This window comes from Erythranthe guttata, chromosome 2 (assembly GCF_056151865.1).
Source record: "Erythranthe guttata isolate IM_541 chromosome 2, IM_541, whole genome shotgun sequence".
Classification (NCBI taxonomy): Eukaryota; Viridiplantae; Streptophyta; class Magnoliopsida; order Lamiales; family Phrymaceae; genus Erythranthe; species Erythranthe guttata.
Genome location: NC_142534.1, coordinates 11493450 through 11513142, shown reverse-complemented (window position 1 = coordinate 11513142; position 19693 = coordinate 11493450). Strand labels below are relative to the sequence as shown.

General features: G+C 35.0%; 1 protein-coding gene and 1 pseudogene across 1 annotated transcript; one reads left to right on the top strand and one right to left on the bottom strand.

Moving 5' to 3' along the window:
• Positions 1-1004: 1004 nt before the first annotated feature.
• LOC148772330 (peroxidase 27-like) lies at positions 1005-2833 on the bottom strand. Its single transcript, XM_088814919.1, has 4 exons — positions 2564-2833; positions 1912-2100; positions 1649-1814; positions 1005-1569 (listed from the first exon to the last, which is right to left on the bottom strand). The coding sequence occupies exons 1-4, from the start codon at positions 2771-2773 to the stop codon at positions 1160-1162; spliced, it is 975 nt and encodes a 324-aa protein (XP_088671045.1). The 5' UTR covers positions 2774-2833; the 3' UTR covers positions 1005-1159.
• A 3443-nt stretch (positions 2834-6276) lies between these two features.
• On the top strand, positions 6277-18282 carry LOC148772329 (uncharacterized; annotated as a pseudogene).
• Positions 18283-19693: the final 1411 nt, after the last annotated feature.

Here is a 19693-nt window from a genome sequence, read left to right as displayed (position 1 = left end):
ATTGATCCATTCTGCTCTCCGAACTCTTTCTATTTCTCTACCCAAGGTGATCTAAGTAATAGCATCATCACAATACTTTTTGAATTGTCATGATGGCTCAAAAGCTCTTCGAGAGTATTTCTATAGGGTAAATTACGGCCACCCCTGAAGTAAAGTCACGAAAAAATCTCTCATGTTTGGATAATTATAATCACCCCCATCAACTATGAATCTTCTTATACGCCCACCCTTGCGGCGGTCAAATTTAGTGGAATCTTCTAGATTATGTGGAATATTCTCCAGCTTGTACCTGTTTTACCACATGCACAAGCTCCACATTTTGAAATAAGATGATCATAAGATGTGTTTCTTGGCTTGTAAATATCAAATTGTGGTGCATCACAAAGAGCATTTGTGAAGAAAACGGGTACAAACTAGAGAATATTCTACTAAATAGATGGATGTGAAAGAAAATCTATAGTTGAGGTGGGTATTTGTAATAATCCAAACATGAGGATGTTTATTTGTAATTTAATCTTACCTTAAAGGATTGGTTGTAAGTTACCCCCCTATTTCTATAAGCTTTTCATAATATATACTTGTTTCTTGTTTTATCATTCTTAATTTTACAAGTCTTTGACCATTCACCTTTTGATTTAATTAGAATAAATAATCGAACACATAATTCAATTTAGATATTGCCAATAATATTTTCCATATGACTTAGAATACACGATCCAGATCTTTTCATGATCTTATTCAAACATGATTGGAGGAACAACTTTTATTGTCTGAACCAGTACAAAGAAACCAAATAGCAACAGAAAAAAAAATACAAGTACAAATAACACAACTCATTAATTAATTAATTAAACCACATGTTTTCCTAATTTCGCCTTGGCTCCTTGTCAAAACACCAATCTTTGATTTCATTATAATAAATTACAAATATCATATGATTTGGAAATCCCTATCCATAAATAAGAAATTCTCAATATTCATAGATCTTAAGTACGACCAAGAGATCGAGGAACAACGTTTTATTGTCTGAATGAACCAATACAAAGAAACCAAATAAACAACAAGAAAATGATTGATAATTGTAACAAACAGGAGAACAAAAAATCACAAAGAAGAAACACCCACACACAATAATTAATTAATTAATTTAATTAATTAATTAATTAATGAAACCACATGTTTTCCGAATTTCACCTTGACTCCCTGTCAAAACACCAATCTTGCCCATTTTGACCATTGACTTTGCAAAGTCCTTCAAAAAATCCTTTGACCCTTGAGGAGTAGCATGGCTGGTGACGTAAGCCCTAGTTTCACTGTCGGCAAGAAGAGCTGCGTCAGATGTAAAAAGTCCTCTTCTTTTAGCAACAAGAGTGTAATACTCGGTGTCGAATGTCTTAAAACTCCCAGGATCCATTTCGACAAGTGTAGTGGTATCGGTTGCACTGCATCTTGTTTTCAAACGAGCGACATAGTTCGAGTCCAACGAAGGGTCACTGTCTCCTACTCCGGTGAAGTTGTACAAGCGGTTAGTGAAACTCGAGCAGTGCGATGTTCCTATGGTGTGTCCTCCTGCAAATTTAGGGTTTTTAGAACAAAATTTAAAAAATAATGTAATTAATTAATAAAATAAGTGATAAATGATTATTACCCGAGAGAACAACAAGATCCTTTGCATTCAAACCCTTTGAGGCAAAGCTAGCTTTCAATTGAGTGATGTTGAAGAAAGGAGGTGGAAGATTGAACAAAGCTTCTGTGCTGTTTGATACATTTCCGTCTCTTCTTCCCAATGGTACTGGCCACGATGCTCCATTCAACTAATTTACAATATATACATACACATAAATAAGTATACTTTTAAACAAACGAGATTTTATTTATATATATATGTATGTAATCATCTGCAGTACTTACAAGTGAAACTGCATCTCGTGCAACGAGAGCTAATATATCGGCACAAGAAACAACACCAGGGCACTTCTTTTCCACCGCGGATTTCACTCTATCGATGGATCCATATCCTCTAAGGGATAGATTGGGGAATGAATCTTTCTCGGCCTGATTATTAGTTGTTGAATTTAATAAGATAGAAGCGTCACAACCCTGCAAAACCAAAATGTATTGCATGCATCAACATAAACATACAGTTTTTATTACATAAAAAATGATCTAAGAAAGCCCCATTTTTCGTTTTAAGGAATTAGTTAAGTCATGTAACAAGTACGAGTAGTACTCGATAGACAAAAATAATGTTAGAAGTTGTATCGAGGTTTAGAGATTTATTATGTGCTTTATTGAACCTCTCAACTGTACTTAACTTTGTCTTCAAGTTACTTAGAATATTGTTTATGCAGTGCTCTAAAAAGCCACTACCAACCATATGATTAAATCAATTCTCACCCTCCATTAAGGAGGTGGAGGCGTATAAATATGAGTAGGATTCCGATTGTAAATTAAGCAAAACAATACTTACAAACATGCATTGAGAGTAATAGTAAAATATACCCATTAAAGTAGTTATAAAGAGAATATAAATATCAGAGTGAGAGAGCTTAAGAAAACATACTCTAACAAAACAATCGTGAAAATGCATTCTGAGAATAGGGGCGGCAAGAGTTGGAGCAACAGACATAATGTTTGCAGTTTCTTTTTTCACGATTGCTTCAGCTGATGGACAAGTTTTCTTGTAGAAGCCAAGTTTCAATCCTTGAGCATTACATGTGTTGAATATTCCAACCAAAACAAGAAATACAAGAATTTGCTTACTGAAAGCCATTGGAATTAATTGATATCTTAAACTAAATGTTTTCTTGGGTTCTTGTTTTGTTGTTGTGTAATGAGGATCTTGCATGTATATATATACTAAAATAATCTGGGAGGAGGGTGGCTTCAACAGAATTAGTAATGTTAATAGTTGTCAAATTGAGGAAGTGACCAATTATAATTGTCAAGTTGATGATATTTTTTGTTGGTTGACATTGTACGTGTAATGTATTTAATACTTGCAACCGTTCTATATTTTATCTCTTCTCACTTAATGTGATCGAATGAGAACAACCTTTTAGACAATTGAATATATAAATGTTGATTTTGGTATAGTTTGATTTTTTGCAGTAGTTGTTCTTCAAAAATGAGTTTTGAGGTTTCAAGAAAATTATGTGCTAAAAAACTTCAATTTTAGAGTTTACGGAAATCTAAATATTGCATTCGAATGATCTAAGATTGAATTTGGAGGGAAGGTTAAGTCTTATAAATAATCAACTAAACTTGTTTGGATAAATTCATTTATTTACAATGAAATCTAAATTCTCTTAGCTTTAATTATGAACTAGTTTTTATGTTATTTATATATATAGCTTGATACCAATTCAATTGATAAATCTTGTTATAGAAGTTAGAGCAATCCAGTGGAGGAATTAAATGGGGAATTAAGTGGAATAACTTCTATTTTGATGCTCCAAAATATAAATTTTCATCTCCAATGGGGGAATTAAATTGGTAGTTATTTTGATATTCAACTTCCCGAGATGCAAAAATGCATCCTGGAAAAAGAGGTATCAAAACATTAACTACTCAACAAACCAATTAAAAATTGACACGTGTAAATTTTAAATATATTTATTCTTATATTTAAAATTAGATGATTCATTTGATGCTTGTGGTTGAAGTAAATGAGTATTAAAATAATAAAACGAGTATCAAATTAATATTTTATGATGGATTTTGATACTTTACCATTGGAGTTGCTCTTAAGGTTAACATTTAGGTATCATTGACTTGGTATAATTAATGAAATAATTTAGTTTAATTTAATATTTTTTTTAGTACAATAAATTTTTGGTTCGTTTTGTTTTTTTGAATTGGTATGATTAATTAAAACCTAAGTTCAAAATAATCCATGAACAAATAGACCGTCTATAAAGTAATATATAAATAAATGATTTCCAACTACTAGATTAATAATAAATAACAAAAACTTGACCATAATATATAACTTGACCTTCATGTTACCCTTGAAGTTGGCGTGTGCAATGGAATCTCATCATCTGATTCGATGGAATCTTTAAATTTCTTTTTTTGGGTCAATAATATAAAAACAGGTTGATAATAAAAAAAATAAAAAAAAAAACATCGATTTAATTCGTTCAACGTTACATACATGTAGCACACGCCATGTTTTTGTTAAGAGTAGTAATTAAGCCATGTACCGAAGGCAGTACTAATTAAAGACTGTAATATTAATTAATCTACAATTATTTTTCATGTTTCATTTTGATTAGTAATTGAGATGTGATTAACACAAACCATTACCTGTCAACTACTCACGCTGCGGTCTAAACTATGGCACTATGCCATAACTAATGAATTGTACACCATTAAAAAAATGAATAGTCTTCTTATTGAAATAGTGGTAAATTACAACCACACCTTGAGGTATGGTCAAATTACAGAAACCCCTCTCATGTTTGGGTAATTACAACTAGACACGGCCATGGGCCGGTTTTGGGCCCGGAACCGGCCCGAACCGTTGACCGGTGAACCGGCCCGGAACCCGTGAACCGGCCCATCGTCCCCGGGACGGGCCCGGTTCTATGAATTGATGAACCGTGAATCGCCGGGCCGGCCCGGCGGTTCACCCGGATTTAAAAAAAAATCAAAAAAATTCAAAAAAAAGCAAAAAAAGGCCGGTGAACCGGCCGTTATTTGCTATTTTTTGAATTCCCCCCCCCCCCCCCCCCCCCCCCATTTTTTCTTATAAATACCCTCACACCCCCATTTTTTCCTATAAAATTAAGTTAAAGTCATTTTATTTATTTCCTATTTAAAAGTAATTTTTTAATTTATTAATCCATTAAGTATTTTTTTTTTAAATATATATATATATATATATATATATATATATATATATATATATATATATATATATATATATATATAAATATAAATTTCCGGGCCGACCCGGATAGGCCCGGAACCGGATTGAACCGGCGGGCCGACCCAGCCCGCCGAACCATGCATATTACGGGCCGGTTCCGGTTCCGGAAAAAAGTGAACCGTGAACCGGTATGAACTGGCCCGAACCGGCCCATGGCCGTGTCTAATTACAACCACCCCTCAACTATAAATCCTCTTACAAGTCTACCCTTGCGGTTTCAAATTTAGAGGAATCTTCTAGATTATATGGAATATTCTCAATTTTGTACCCATTTTATCTCATTCGAGCTCCATATTGTTGAATTTGACACCATGGGGATGGAGGTGTAAGAAAATTCATAATTGAGGTGGCAAATATAATTATTTAAACAAGAGGGGATTTTTCATAATTTGATCATATCTCAGGAATGGTTGTAATTTACCCATAAAATTATTCAAATCTTGTTATAGATGATTAAGTATACATGCATGGTGATTTAACTACAAGAAAAAAGGCTTAATTCTTATGAGAAGAAGCTCGAGAATAAAAAGGATGATTTGAATATTTATGAAAAAAACGTAAACTTTTGGCTCATGGCTGGCTCACAAGGTCGCTCCCCAAACCAAGTGAAATTGTAGTGGAACGAATCGAGAACCTAAACTAAAATGACGTCGTTTTGGTCATTCGTGGACAACAAGGTCATTACTAAAATTACTTGAGGTATTAAAAAATTAACGAAAACCCCTATATGTCGTGTTTTGCGACGCACACTAGTCCTTGCATCAAAATTTGTCTGTTGACTTTCATGAAAAGACGGAACTAGCCCAATAAATTTTAAACAATTCAATTTTAAATAATAAACGGGAAAAAACGGAGGGGTGTCGGGGAAGACAACGGAAAAATATTAAAAATAATATTTGTTCGTGGCTTTTTTTTGTGAAAATCTTGAATTATTTCTGTTTTTTTTCTGAAAATATCGATATGGGCTGATGTTTCCTGGGATTTTAAAGGGGTTTGAGATCTGTTTTCTTGTGGCGAATTTGCACGGGTTGTTGCTGGGTTTTTTGCAGTAAAAAAACGAGCTTGAAGCTTATTTCTTTTCCCCTGATAGATTTTTTTTTGGATCTTGATCAGAACAGAGCTTGAGGCCTCGAAATTTAGAGAGAAGAATGAGTTGAAATGTGCTTTACAAACCAATCATCTGAATCCTCTTTCTTCGCCGTCGAAGAGAATTTTTTTTATTTTTTTCTTGTGTTTAGGTACTGTGTAAGCGCAGGAGGCTCGATCTTGCTAGAGAACCGTTTGATCCCGAAATCGAACGTACTTTTCGAGCTCCTAGGAGAATTCAACGCGCAAATAATATAATGGCAGACGAAGAACACAGAGACGCAAAGGGTCTTTTACTCAATGCCAACGGAAACCAAGTCCAAGACCCACCCCTCAACTTCCATTACAGCCAGCAGTTCGGCCACGGGTACTTCAAGATTACATAATCCCGACTCTCAATGGATTCTGCCCGAGCATTCAGTATCCACCCATTGAGGCGCACAATTTGAATACTAAGCAAGGCCTCCGATACGCGTTTTCCTCACGTATAAATTACCGCAAGTATACAGTATCGCATTTTGCAGAACAGTGGTTCCGGATATCGATCCACAGGGACCTTGTAGATTCACATGCTGAGTAGTGTAATTATATTATCGTTATATTATCTAGCCGATCGTAAATATTTGGATTGGTGATAAAACCTAATTTATAAGCATGCAAGATCGTAAGCATGCAAATATGGAATGTACGTAAATAAAGTAACTACAACTCAACGCGGGGGGACTTCGATTTAAAGGGGACTTCTAGGGTCGAATCCACTTATGTATAATCAACAACGATCTACAAATCCGTTATCTAATGCCACATTCCTATTCGTTAACCCAGACGCTAATGTACTCTAACCCCCGTCTCCAGTGTAGTTAGAGTCTACCCATAGGTCCGACGTCTCCGTTCAGAACCTGCTATTAAGAGAGCATTTAGGTCAAGTCCTTAAGGGCTACCCGAAGTGCATCACGTCTCCGTTTCCACACCCCGAGCTATGTTTTCCTAACTTCAAACAAGAAATCCTCTCTCGAGTTCATTCCTATTTAATATCAATCCGAGAGCTGATCAAACAATCAGAAGCATTTAATACAGGAAAACATAAACGAAATCGAAACACGACAAATATATAACAGAAATGACGATCGAAATCAATATATACAAGGCTTCATTGCCCTAGAAGAAAATGTTCTTAGTTCATAACAAACATAGTATCAAAAGAATGTACAAAGGAAATGAAGAACAAAACGTAAAGAAATTGCGTAAGAAAAACCCAAGTCGAAACCCCCGTTGATGATTCCCACGAAGAACTGTCGAAAACCGTAAAAAGTCGAAGAAGAATGAAGAATGAAAGGGCCTTTCTATTTATAGTGAAATGCAAAGCGTCCTCAAGAAGCTTTGCAAAACAAAATATCTTTCTCAAAAGGCGTGCCCAGATCACGATCCGGGTTGTTTGGATCGCGATCTGGCAGCCTCGGGGAACTGCCCACCGCCATGCCAGATCGCGATCCAGGAATGTGTATCGCGATCTGGATCTTGACCCATTTCAGCTCTGTAAGACCCCCCAGATCGCAATACGGATTGCTGGATCGCGATCAATTTCAGCTCTGTAAGACCCCCCAGATCGCGATCCGAAGTGCTGGATCGCGATCTGGATCTCGATCAATTTCAGCACTGTGACAACCCCCAGATCGCGATCTGGGTCTTCTTGGCCCCAAAATTGGCTTGAAAATTTGGTTTCGCTTTCAAATGGCTTCGACTTGGCAAAAATACCTAATAAACCCTGAAATAGAAATAAAACAAGAAATGAAATAATATATACAAATAAAGCCGAAACTTGGACGAACGAAGACCAAAACTCGAAGATTTGATAAGTAAAAGTCGTGCAAAACGAACACTTATTAGGCCTCTTGACGATGCTCCAAAATAACGGGCTATTTAGTGGATTGGCGGGTGTTGAGTGTAGATATTACACTCAATACATTTATTTTACGTGGATCTTTTGTTTAGATTTAATTATATTTGTGCTTTAATTGATTGATTTTGTGTTTTATAGGTGAAAAACGAGAATTAGGTGGCCATGAAGGAAAAAAGATCAAAAAGAAAGGAAAAAGTTGCAAATAAGGAAACAAATCAAATTGGAAGAAGGAATCTCGCCACAGCTTTGACAGTGTCCACCAATTCAAGCATATCTCTCTCACACGAACTCCGCATTAGGTGATTTTGGCGGCATTGGAAAGCTAATTTCAAGGGCTACAATTATTATTTACACACTATTCCAAAATTCGGACTTCAACATGGCACAAATCGACGAACAAATCGTTATGGGGGAAAGTGGCGGAAATTGATTCCTATTAGGTTTCTACTATTCCCTTATCAAGAAAAACCTATAAAACCAACAAGTCTCTACACCATAAGCACGGAATTTTACACCACATAACACGAAGATCGAAGATCAACGAAGACTCAAGCATAGTTTTTCTTATTTATTTTATTTATTCTATTTTGTTTATCATAAGAATTACGAGTAGCTTAGTTTTTAATCTAGGATTTTATTTGAACCCTATGTGGTAATTCGAACCCTTTTTTCTAATATTATGCAAGTTTAAGTCCATGATTATTTCTTCTATCTGATCTTTTTTATTGCATGAACGTAGCTAATTTATGTCGCTATGTGTTATTATTAGAATTGAATCGACAAATCGTTTTAATAATTAGAACAAGGGTAGGAGAGCCTTCGAGTAGTTTTCACCGGATGAGTGTGTCAATTGCATGTGGTGTCGTAGACATACAGATATCACCTTAGGTAGCCGTTTACGAGACTTGTTAGTTAATGCTTTATTCATAATTGGTTTGCATAGACATATAGTGAATCGGTTATAAATAATAGACTCATAATACACGCAACAGCGGGTTATGAGTAATTTCGTGTCTCGGGTTAATAATCAGGAATTGTAACCTGCATGATAGAGGTTTTACTGGGTGATGAATTATCGCATAGGGGGAAAATAAAATCTTAGATCCGTTTTTATATTGATATTCTTTCTTGTTTATTAGCTTTCATAATTAGTTTAATTAATTAGTTTCTTAAATTTGCCAACCTTGCGTAGGCTGGATAAGAATCATAATTGTTAGAATTTGGTACTTAGAATTAGGTAATTTGAGTATTCCCTGTGGGATCGACATCCGACTCTCATGAGTCCACTTTTACTACTTGTTTGCGATACGTGCACTTGCGTGTTAGGTATTTAGCCCAACAACGGGTGAAGATCCCCATCTTCACATTGTCAATTTTCTAAATATTTAATTCTCTTCAAGCACTCCCTACAAGGAAGAGCTCGCCAATGGTTGATGTCCCAAGCCCCCCACTCTATCTCGTCATAAAGTGTAAGTATAAATATCAATCTTGAGGTACAAGGATAGATCGAGAAATATACCTATCTTGCCATTTTTACATATATAGTCTCTTCTCGGAAAAACACCCAACTGACTTAATCGTCGGAGTACTAACGCCGGGAGACTCCTCCCGATATTCCTTTTCGCAGGTCTCTTGTGGTTGGAGTGGGCATTACTCTTTAGGCCTTCTTTTGATGGTCCTTCAATCCATCACATACCTTAGTTTCTCTATCCGACCACTTATGTCAAATCAGGTGAGGACTATTTTTCAAATCAAATAATAACAAAATGTGGATGCGACTTCATTAAGCCTATGAAATGGATCGTCGACGGTGACAAAAGTTATAAGGAATAGTTGGATAATGCGACTAAACAACTTACGGTTGTTATCGTAAAATAATTTATTTTCTGTATAATTTTGATCGAAATATACTTTAATAAACTAGTTCAAAATACGTAGTTCAAAGTAGCTTACCTTATAGATGTGAATATTGTAGAAATATATAGGAAATTGTCGTTTAAATTTTGAAGATTTTTCTAAAACTCTCTAAAATCTAACAATTGTACTTATTGTTGGTCGAAAACCTACACGCAAGTGCACGTATCGTACAAGTAATAAAGTGGATTTTTTAAGTCCAAGTATCGATCCCACAGAGAATATTTAATTATCTAATCCTAGACGCTAAATTCTACCAATTGTTTTCAAGCCCACCCTACACAGTCGAATTTGGAAAAGATTAACTAAATTAAACTATATTAAAAAGCAAATTAAAAAGACAAGAACACGAAAGCAATTTAAAAACGAAGATTAATCAAAGTAGACAAGCCTAGGATTTTATTCTTCCCCCTATGTGATTATTATTCCCCCAATTCCTTCAATTATACAAGCAATTAATCCGGATTATTAACCTGAGATGCTAATTTAATCATAACCCGCTTCCGCGTGTATTACGATTCTAATACTCTAGATTCAATTACTATATTCCTATGCAATTAATTCTAGAACACAGCATTAAGCACAAATCTCAATAATGGCTACCTAAGAGATTAACTATATTCCTATGTTAATACCACAAAGGCTCTTCTACCACAGTTCTAATTATTAACCCGATCTTCCGATTCATGCGATTAACAATAACATAAAAGCGCATAAAGTGGCCAGTTTCATGAACTTAATAAAACAAGTAGAAGAAATAATCCGGAATTAAAACTTGCATAAAATCATAGAATTGGGTTCATAAATCCCACATAGGGTTCCAAATAAAATCCTAGAAATAAGAAATTTAGCTACTCGTAGTTCTTATGATAAAGAAAATAAAATAAATAAATTAAATAAGAAAAACTATGCTTGAATCTTCGTTGATCTTCCTTGCTCTTGAATTTGCGTCAAAAGATTGATCCTCAATTGTGTGCTTGGCTTGGTCTTATATATGGTGAAGAATTTGGGGAATAAGACAGTTTCCTTGTGCAATTAAAATTCCTTTACTGCGCAATTTCGGAGTCTCGGACGGGGGTCTCACAATTTGCACTAAAACTGGGACGGGGGTCTCAGCTTTAAATCTTCAGAATTTTGATATTTTCACTTTTGACCCATATTTTCGCCAAAATTGCAGTTTTGACCCCATACTTTTCCAATTCTTCAATTTGTACCTAAAATACAATAAATCAACTTTTTAAGCACCAATTATCGTTAAAACACACCAAAAGCTCAAATAAAAAGATATGATAAAGTGTAAAAATATACACTTAACACACCCCCAAACTTGAACTTTTGCTTGTCCTCAAGCAAAATTTACCAATAAGCAAATAATTCAACGATAACATCTCATCACATAGATCAATGACCAACTTCACGTTTTCAGAACTTGTAATTATAATGACAATTCTTAGGCATTCGCAAGCTCAAAATTCAACAACACTTAGTCACTCACCATTACCAAAAACCACAATTCATACAATTGCTTCAAGTATCCAATATTTGCAAGTTAAAAATAGAGAAAATTTATACTTCCATGCGTATGCTTGACTCCAAATACTCACCAAATTATTCTACTCTACTAATATCGAACATTAAGCTATTGGGATCATTGGGGCTTTGTGACTTTCAATTGTTAGGCTCTTTGGTTCGAGGTAGGAAATATGGGTATATGTGGCTATTCTTCTTGAATTTAGGTGATTACGCCAAAGTTTGAAAGATAGGCGCTTGAAACAATGAATTCACCTCAACGGACTCTAATAAACTCGATTCTCAAAAGTTCAAAAGTCTCCACTTTTGCTTTTGAGGCAATGGATCGAGTTTTCAAAAATAATTCAACAACTAGTCCTTATTTCTCCCTTCTAGTCTCTTCTTCTTCTTCTTTTTCTTTTTTTTTTTTTTTATTTTTTTTTATTTTTTTTTATATATATATATGGAAGCAAAGATATTTGTCTTTTTTTTTTTTTTTTTTTTTTTTTTTTCGAAGAAGAAGAAGAAGGACCTAAAAATTTTTTCGACCGAACTCCAAGGGGTACTTTTTTCAAGAATCTCCACCTATTCTACCTTACACATTGGCTAAAAGAAAGAACACCTTTTCTCCGAGGCTCAAAACAAGGTTCTAAGGATAATTTTGATAAAAAGGTCGGCTTGAAAGGCTCAAACGGTTCAAAGAAGGCCCAAATCATATCCCAAATCACTCACTACTCAATACTTCGTATCATAAATTTCCTAAGGTGAGTCTTAAAACCGAACATAGCATGATCTAGCACAAATTAATTCCAAATTTAAAATACAAAACATTCAACAAAAGCAATGCACAAAATGTGATTCCTAGCAATAATTCGCTTCTAAGTCCCGTTGAATCAAAAGCTAAACAAACATCAAATCCTTATCACATAAAACAAGCAATTTCATCATCAAACATTGATCATCTCTCATCATCATAAATCATAGATGCATTCGACTCAAGCAATTTTTTTTTTTTATTTTTTTTTATTTTTTTTTTTTATTTTTTTTTTTTTTCGGAAAAACGAGAAAAACAATAAAAACGAATAAAACCTAATGCATGCAAACTAAAACAAATAAGCACAACACCCCCAAACTTAAAATTTTCGTTGCCCTCAACGAAATTAGCACAAAGTTCAAGGATAGAAAACACCTGATTTAGTCGGAGTCGATGTGATCGGGGTGTTCCTCCCTAGCTCTCTCATGCTTCTCATCACCGGAAAGCTCTCTCGCTCCATCTTCATTTGGAATCGTCGATCGGCACGGGAGCTTGAGGCTTCGGGGTCGTCTCGGGCTTGAGGAGCGGCTTTGGAAGAGGAATCGTCGTTTTGGTGGCACTTTTCTTGCCTTTTCCTTTGCCTTTAGAAGATGAAGCTTCACTCGTGCGGCTTCTTTTGTTGGACAAGAAAGTTGGGAGAGAGATTGGAATAGATTCGGTAAGAATTGGTTGACAATCGAACACAAAATTTGGTTGGAGCAAATTATCGAACACCTTGTGGGCGTGCCTTGAAAGAGTAGATTTTGGAGAATTTGGTTTGATACTCTAGCTTCCTTTTGTGTGTGAGAGTTGGAGAGAAGGAAAGAGGAGGGTTTAGGAAATAATGGGGGAGAAAATCTGATTTTTAAACATTTAAAACGCCCCAACTAGGTTCGGACGGCCGTCCCGGTTTTTGTGCTAAATTTCGGACGGCTGTCCGAAATTTTTTCTCCTTACTGGTTGTGGGACGGGGGTCCCACATTTACACCTATTTGTGGGACGGCCGTCCCACAGGCAGTGGTGCAAATTTTTTTTTTTTTTTTTTTTTTTTTTTTTTTTTTTTTTTTTTCGGACGGCCGACTCGACCCTCGATCACGTTTTCGACCCTGAAAAGTAAAATTCAAATAGTGAATTAGAATGCATGCTTATGACAATAAAAAAAAAAACGAAACGAAAAAATTAACGAAAACTACGAAAAACAATAAAGCTCGGGTTGCCTCCCGAGAAGCGCTAAATTTTAAGTCTTCAGCCGGACTTTGCTTCTTGAAATTGTTATGTCCAATCCAAAGCCTTGTAGATTGCGCATCCATCCATGAGCTTTGTCACTTCAATTGCAACCGATACAGGGATAGGATTGCAATATGTCAGGGTCCACCTTAGCTTGTAGTCTTTCTTAGTTGTAATCAATCGGTACGAAGCCAAGTAGGGATCTTCATCACCCGCTCCCTTAAATCGGTAAACAAAAACCTCACGTCCGCGTATAACCTCCACTTCAAACACATTCGCCTTCTTATCAACCTCTATTGATGCCTTCAAAGCCACGTCAGGAATAATAATAAGATCATCAATTTGAATATTTGCATTAACCACATCCATCTCCTTCTTCTCTTGTTCCGAGACATCTTTGGAGTTGAGCTCGATTTCATTGTCTGATTCATCATCTTCAAGTGTCTTCGTAATTTCTTTTTCCCTCTCATCGACACTATTTTCTAGGTCTAAAGGATTTTTCTCATCACAAGTTTCAGACGAATTTTCTTTGTTGCAACCATTCTCGATATTGTCTGAAATATTTTCAAGAGACCTCTTGAGCTTCATCTCTTCCAACATTATTTCAATTCTTCGGATAGATGCTTGAGTGGATTTCATAAAATCTTCAAGGATGGATCTCCTATAACACTCCTCAATAGTGGGTTCTCGTGGCTTTGCATAATAGGTTTGAAAATCATCAAATTGCGGCTCACGATGTTGAAAATTGTGGAAATCTTGGCTTGAATTGCTCTGCTCGTACGTGTTGGTGTATGTGTTCCAGTAACCTCTGTTGGTATTATCTATGAAATTATTCGCCTTCGGTGCATACCAACATTGGTTAGCGTAATGTTCTCCACCACATATTGAACAAAGCAACGGCATATTATAGGTATTTTGGAGGTATTCGCCAGACGGAAGCCATTCATATCCCGTTTGAGTTGCGCGAAAATTGTAACCTGACATGTAACCAAAGAAAAAAAAAATATATTAAAACGAAAAAATAAAAAAATTAATTTGGGTGAATCGTGAAAATTGTTCAAATTTAGAGCTAGAATAAAATAAATAATTAAAATATTCCCCGGCAACGGCGCCAAAAACTTGTTGGTCGAAAACCTACACGCAAGTGCACGTATCGTACAAGTAATAAAGTGGATTTTTTAAGTCCAAGTATCGATCCCACAGAGAATATTTAATTATCTAATCCTAGACGCTAAATTCTACCAATTGTTTTCAAGCCCACCCTACACAGTCGAATTTGGAAAAGATTAACTAAATTAAACTATATTAAAAAGCAAATTAAAAAGACAAGAACACGAAAGCAATTTAAAAACGAAGATTAATCAAAGTAGACAAGCCTAGGATTTTATTCTTCCCCCTATGTGATTATTATTCCCCCAATTCCTTCAATTATACAAGCAATTAATCCGGATTATTAACCTGAGATGCTAATTTAATCATAACCCGCTTCCGCGTGTATTACGATTCTAATACTCTAGATTCAATTACTATATTCCTATGCAATTAATTCTAGAACACAGCATTAAGCACAAATCTCAATAATGGCTACCTAAGAGATTAACTATATTCCTATGTTAATACCACAAAGGCTCTTCTACCACAGTTCTAATTATTAACCCGATCTTCCGATTCATGCGATTAACAATAACATAAAAGCGCATAAAGTGGCCAGTTTCATGAACTTAATAAAACAAGTAGAAGAAATAATCCGGAATTAAAACTTGCATAAAATCATAGAATTGGGTTCATAAATCCCACATAGGGTTCCAAATAAAATCCTAGAAATAAGAAATTTAGCTACTCGTAGTTCTTATGATAAAGAAAATAAAATAAATAAATTAAATAAGAAAAACTATGCTTGAATCTTCGTTGATCTTCCTTGCTCTTGAATTTGCGTCAAAAGATTGATCCTCAATTGTGTGCTTGGCTTGGTCTTATATATGGTGAAGAATTTGGGGAATAAGACAGTTTCCTTGTGCAATTAAAATTCCTTTACTGCGCAATTTCGGAGTCTCGGACGGGGGTCTCACAATTTGCACTAAAACTGGGACGGGGGTCTCAGCTTTAAATCTTCAGAATTTTGATATTTTCACTTTTGACCCATATTTTCGCCAAAATTGCAGTTTTGACCCCATACTTTTCCAATTCTTCAATTTGTACCTAAAATACAATAAATCAACTTTTTAAGCACCAATTATCGTTAAAACACACCAAAAGCTCAAATAAAAAGATATGATAAAGTGTAAAAATATACACTTAACACTTATCTCCTAGATTATGTATATAATATTCGTGGAGTGCTTTCAAAATTAAATCAACTAGTACCGTCGATTACAGATTTCAAATAATATAAATTGTAGTATAATTAATTTCTAAATCAACCAAAATAATGGAAATACTTCCGTGGTAAAAAATATTGAATGTACATTTATGTTTCCCTTTAACCAGAAAATAACTAAAAGTTCCTTTTTGATTTTTATTTTTTTCAAGTTCGTTTCGAAATAAGTAGTGCATGAATTGACGAGGGAACCCATCAAAGGTAGAAAGCATGGTGGTGCTGTCCGGTTTGGAGAAATGGAAGGAGACTCCCTTCTTGCTCACGGAGCAACAAATATACTACCCAATAATTGATTTTTAAATCAACCAAGAAAATGGTAATACTTCCATAATAAAAATATTTGAATGTGCATTTATGTTGCCCTTTAACCTGAAAATAACTAAAAGTTCATTTTCTATTTTTAATTTTTCCAAGTTCGTTTCGAAATGAGTAGTGCATGAGTTGACGAGGCAACCCGTCAAAGGTAGAAAACATGGTGGTGCGGAACATCATATATGATACACAATAGGTTATATATAAGCTCTGATAGTCACATTGCTTATGCGTGCTACCTTTGTGGAAGCATCTTGAATACAATCCTCATCCAATTAAACACAAGAGAGCTACATGATACGATCGTAAGGGTCCTGCCAAGTGCCACACCCCCTACACCAAGAAGGTTACATTTGTTGTCTGCAAAACTAGTAAAGGAATGGAGACTGTTTCCATGCCTTGCGTCTTCATATATTAGCCGTAGAATCGGCAACCATGAACGTTCAAATGACTCTAAGTAAAAGCAATAGTGGAGTAGTAGCTTAACATTTGAAGGTACAAGGCAAAATTAGTTGAAGGTTTAGCTACAAGGCAAAGGGGTAAACTCTTACAAGAGTAGGTAGGCTTTCGATTCACTTGCTAGTTGATCTCACTTTTTGAATCCCTTATTTAGAACATTCTATCACATAGATACTCACATTTTAGATGTTTGACATATGTAAGATTGTTTTTAAATATTTGTTTTTGGCAATGATTAAAGAGGACTATTGTTGAAATGGAATGAATTTAAATATGTTTGTTTTCTAAGGATTCATTTTAGAATTGATCTAAAGTATAGATGTTCCTAATATCCATTATAATCTAATAAATATTAGAATTGATCTAAATCATAGATGTTCCTAATATTCATTATAATCCAACAAATAGAAGCACACTATCCACTATGAATGGCCCCAATAAAAAAGAGCACCAGTCATTAAGGAGATAACTCAACTTTTAAAAGGGAGTTTCATCGTATTGTCCATTCACATGTCTTTATATCCTGATTCCAATCCATTATGTTATGTCATATTTAAACTTTGGCATGAAACTGAATCAATGTAAACAAGTAAACCATTTCTGACCAGATACAGATAATAAGCCCGTCACACACAAATCTTCTGATCCCAAAAACCCTTAATCTATCATATTATCTTCTTCTTCGTCCTCATATAACCAATTTAACGATTAGGTTGTTGTTACTGCTATTTCTCCTCCTTTTTGTATACTTCCCCACTCTCTCCCAATCATAATCATTAGAGCTTTGTCACCCTCAAGACAAAATTGCACTTATGTTATTCAAACACAACTTCTCGAACCTCAACAACCCTTTCTCCTCGTGGGACCCACTTTTGGACTGCTGCGATTGGTATAGAGTCACATGCAACTACACCACAAACCTCATAAATCAGCCTCGTTGTAACATCCCATGACCTAAACAACACAATTCCCTAGTCACTCTCCAACCTAAAATACCTTGAAATTCTCCGTCTCCAAAACATCCCTAATCTCGTAGGCTAAATCCCTCTCCAAATCTCGAAACTCTCTTATTTTACATCCTTAATTATAAGTTCGACTAATATCCCCTAACGTTAATCTAGTTGTCCTGTTCATCTCAAGAATCTTTCATATATTGATTTATCTTTTAACAGTTTATACGGTTTGATCCCACATTCTCTTGCAAAGCTCCCATTCCTGAGGGCTGTTGATTTCAGCCGGAACCAACTCACCGAACCCATACTGGAATAATAATTACCCCAAATTTTTGTTGATAATTTTATCGCACAACAAGCTCTCCGACGAGATTCCGTCATCGTCGACAATGTGAAATTTTTTTTCATAGACATTTCATCGAACACCTTGTCCGGATATGCTTCAATGTTCTTTGGTTTGGTGAGTACTACGATTATTATTGTGATCTGAAGGAATGATTTCGAGTTTGATTTGTCGAGAGTGGGGCTTATAGAGTTTATGATTAATTTAGATATTGCACATAAAAAGTTTATAAGAATATTCCGAAGTAGATTACTGATGTTGTGTTCATGTAAAAATTGAATGTTAGTTATAATAGGCTGTGTGCTGAGATTCCAACCGGCTGGAAATTAAAATGGGATTATTTTAGGGACCCGTCATATGAAAATTATATACAACTAATTATTAAGGGTATTATACCTTGGTGTAAATCCCCCCATTTTGAAATTAATTTGACATTCCCCTCGCCCACCCTGAAGTACCTAAAATGCTCTTTTTAAAATCAGTTTTAAACCCTAGCCAAGTCACAACCGTCTTTCTCTTCCTCTCTCACTCTCAGAATCAAATCCGCCCCCCATAGATCTCCAACCGGCAATGTTGCTTCCCGAATTCATAACTCTTTGTCCGGTGGTAGGAATTCGATGGTTTAACTACCTTGGATTCCTCTCGTCGAGTTCATTCTCTTCGTGGTGATTTCATTCCGTTTGGAGTACTATATCTATTTATGCAATTATTTTACTGTCAGAGCGTATTTTCGACGACGGTGGGTCTTGCCGGATGAGTAATTTGTGTTCCGACATTCAGAATTTGACGGGCTACCAACCGTTGGATTCCTCTCGTCGAGATCTATTTTTTATGGTAATTTTGTTCAATTTATTATTTTCAGATTTGTTTCAATATTTTTTTTCATTGCGAGTGCGGAACATTGGGTTGTTGGCGACGGCTAGGGTTTTGGTAGGATGTGCTTGGGGTGAGGAGTCATTGGCAGTTTGGTCTAAAAGTCGTAGCATTTCGCAGCTATGGCCCTCTCTCTCTCTCTCTCTCTCTCTCTCTCTCTCTCTCTCTCTCTCTCTCTCTCTCTCTCTCTCTCTCTCTCTCTCTCTCTCTCTCTCTCTCTCTCTCTCTCTCTCTCTCTTAGTGTTTGTTGAATTTTGAGTGTTTTGATGTTTCTTCACCTTTTTTGATTTGCACTAAAATATTTTTTTTTTATTTTGCAATTGCAGCTTAATGTAAGCCATTGATCCTCTCATTGAAGATGTCAAAATATTTGGTTGAAGTTACATCTGCTTCAAGTTACAGTGTTCTATAGACTATATACATTACTGTATATTACTATACATTACTAGTTATATATAGTAACATGTAGTTACTATATGTTACTATAGACTGTATACATTACTGTACATTACTATACATTACTAGTTATATATAGTAACATGTATAATTATACTATACATATGCATATATTTGTGTATTTCGATTTGTATTTGTTGGTTATGAGGTGATTCATATTATAAATATTGAAATTATAAATTTTTATTGTTGGGGTTTATGAATTTCTTTTGTATAAGCCAATATTCGTGTATGTACATAGTTGGTGGACTAAAAATTTGGGATAAAAAGAAAGAACATAACTAAGAATGATTATAGTTTACTACAGTTACATGTAGTTATTTTCAGTACAGTTAACATATCGATTTTAAAAGAAATTTAAAAACATTAATAAATAAATATATAAATAAAAACAAAAATGTAAACAAATATGTATTTAAAAAGATTTAAATAAATAAATCAGTGAAAATGCTAAATGCAGGGCAAAAATGTTGAATGCAGTTTGGCCGAAATTTGCATATAAGGGCAGTATAGTACTTTTTCCTCTCCAAGGGGATATGCCAAAGGATGATTTTGGTT

Excerpts from the sequence above, each read along its gene's own strand:
- LOC148772330 (XM_088814919.1), bottom strand. The coding sequence starts at position 2,773 with ATGGCTTTCAGTAAGCAAATTCTTGTATTTCTTGTTTTGGTTGGAATA. Across the intron at positions 2,101-2,563 it reads TTCACGATTGTTTTGTTAGA|GGTTGTGACGCTTCTATCTT; the intron begins GTATGTTTTCTT and ends TTGGTTTTGCAG. Across the intron at positions 1,570-1,648 it reads GGATCTTGTTGTTCTCTCGG|GAGGACACACCATAGGAACA; the intron begins GTAATAATCATT and ends CTAAATTTGCAG.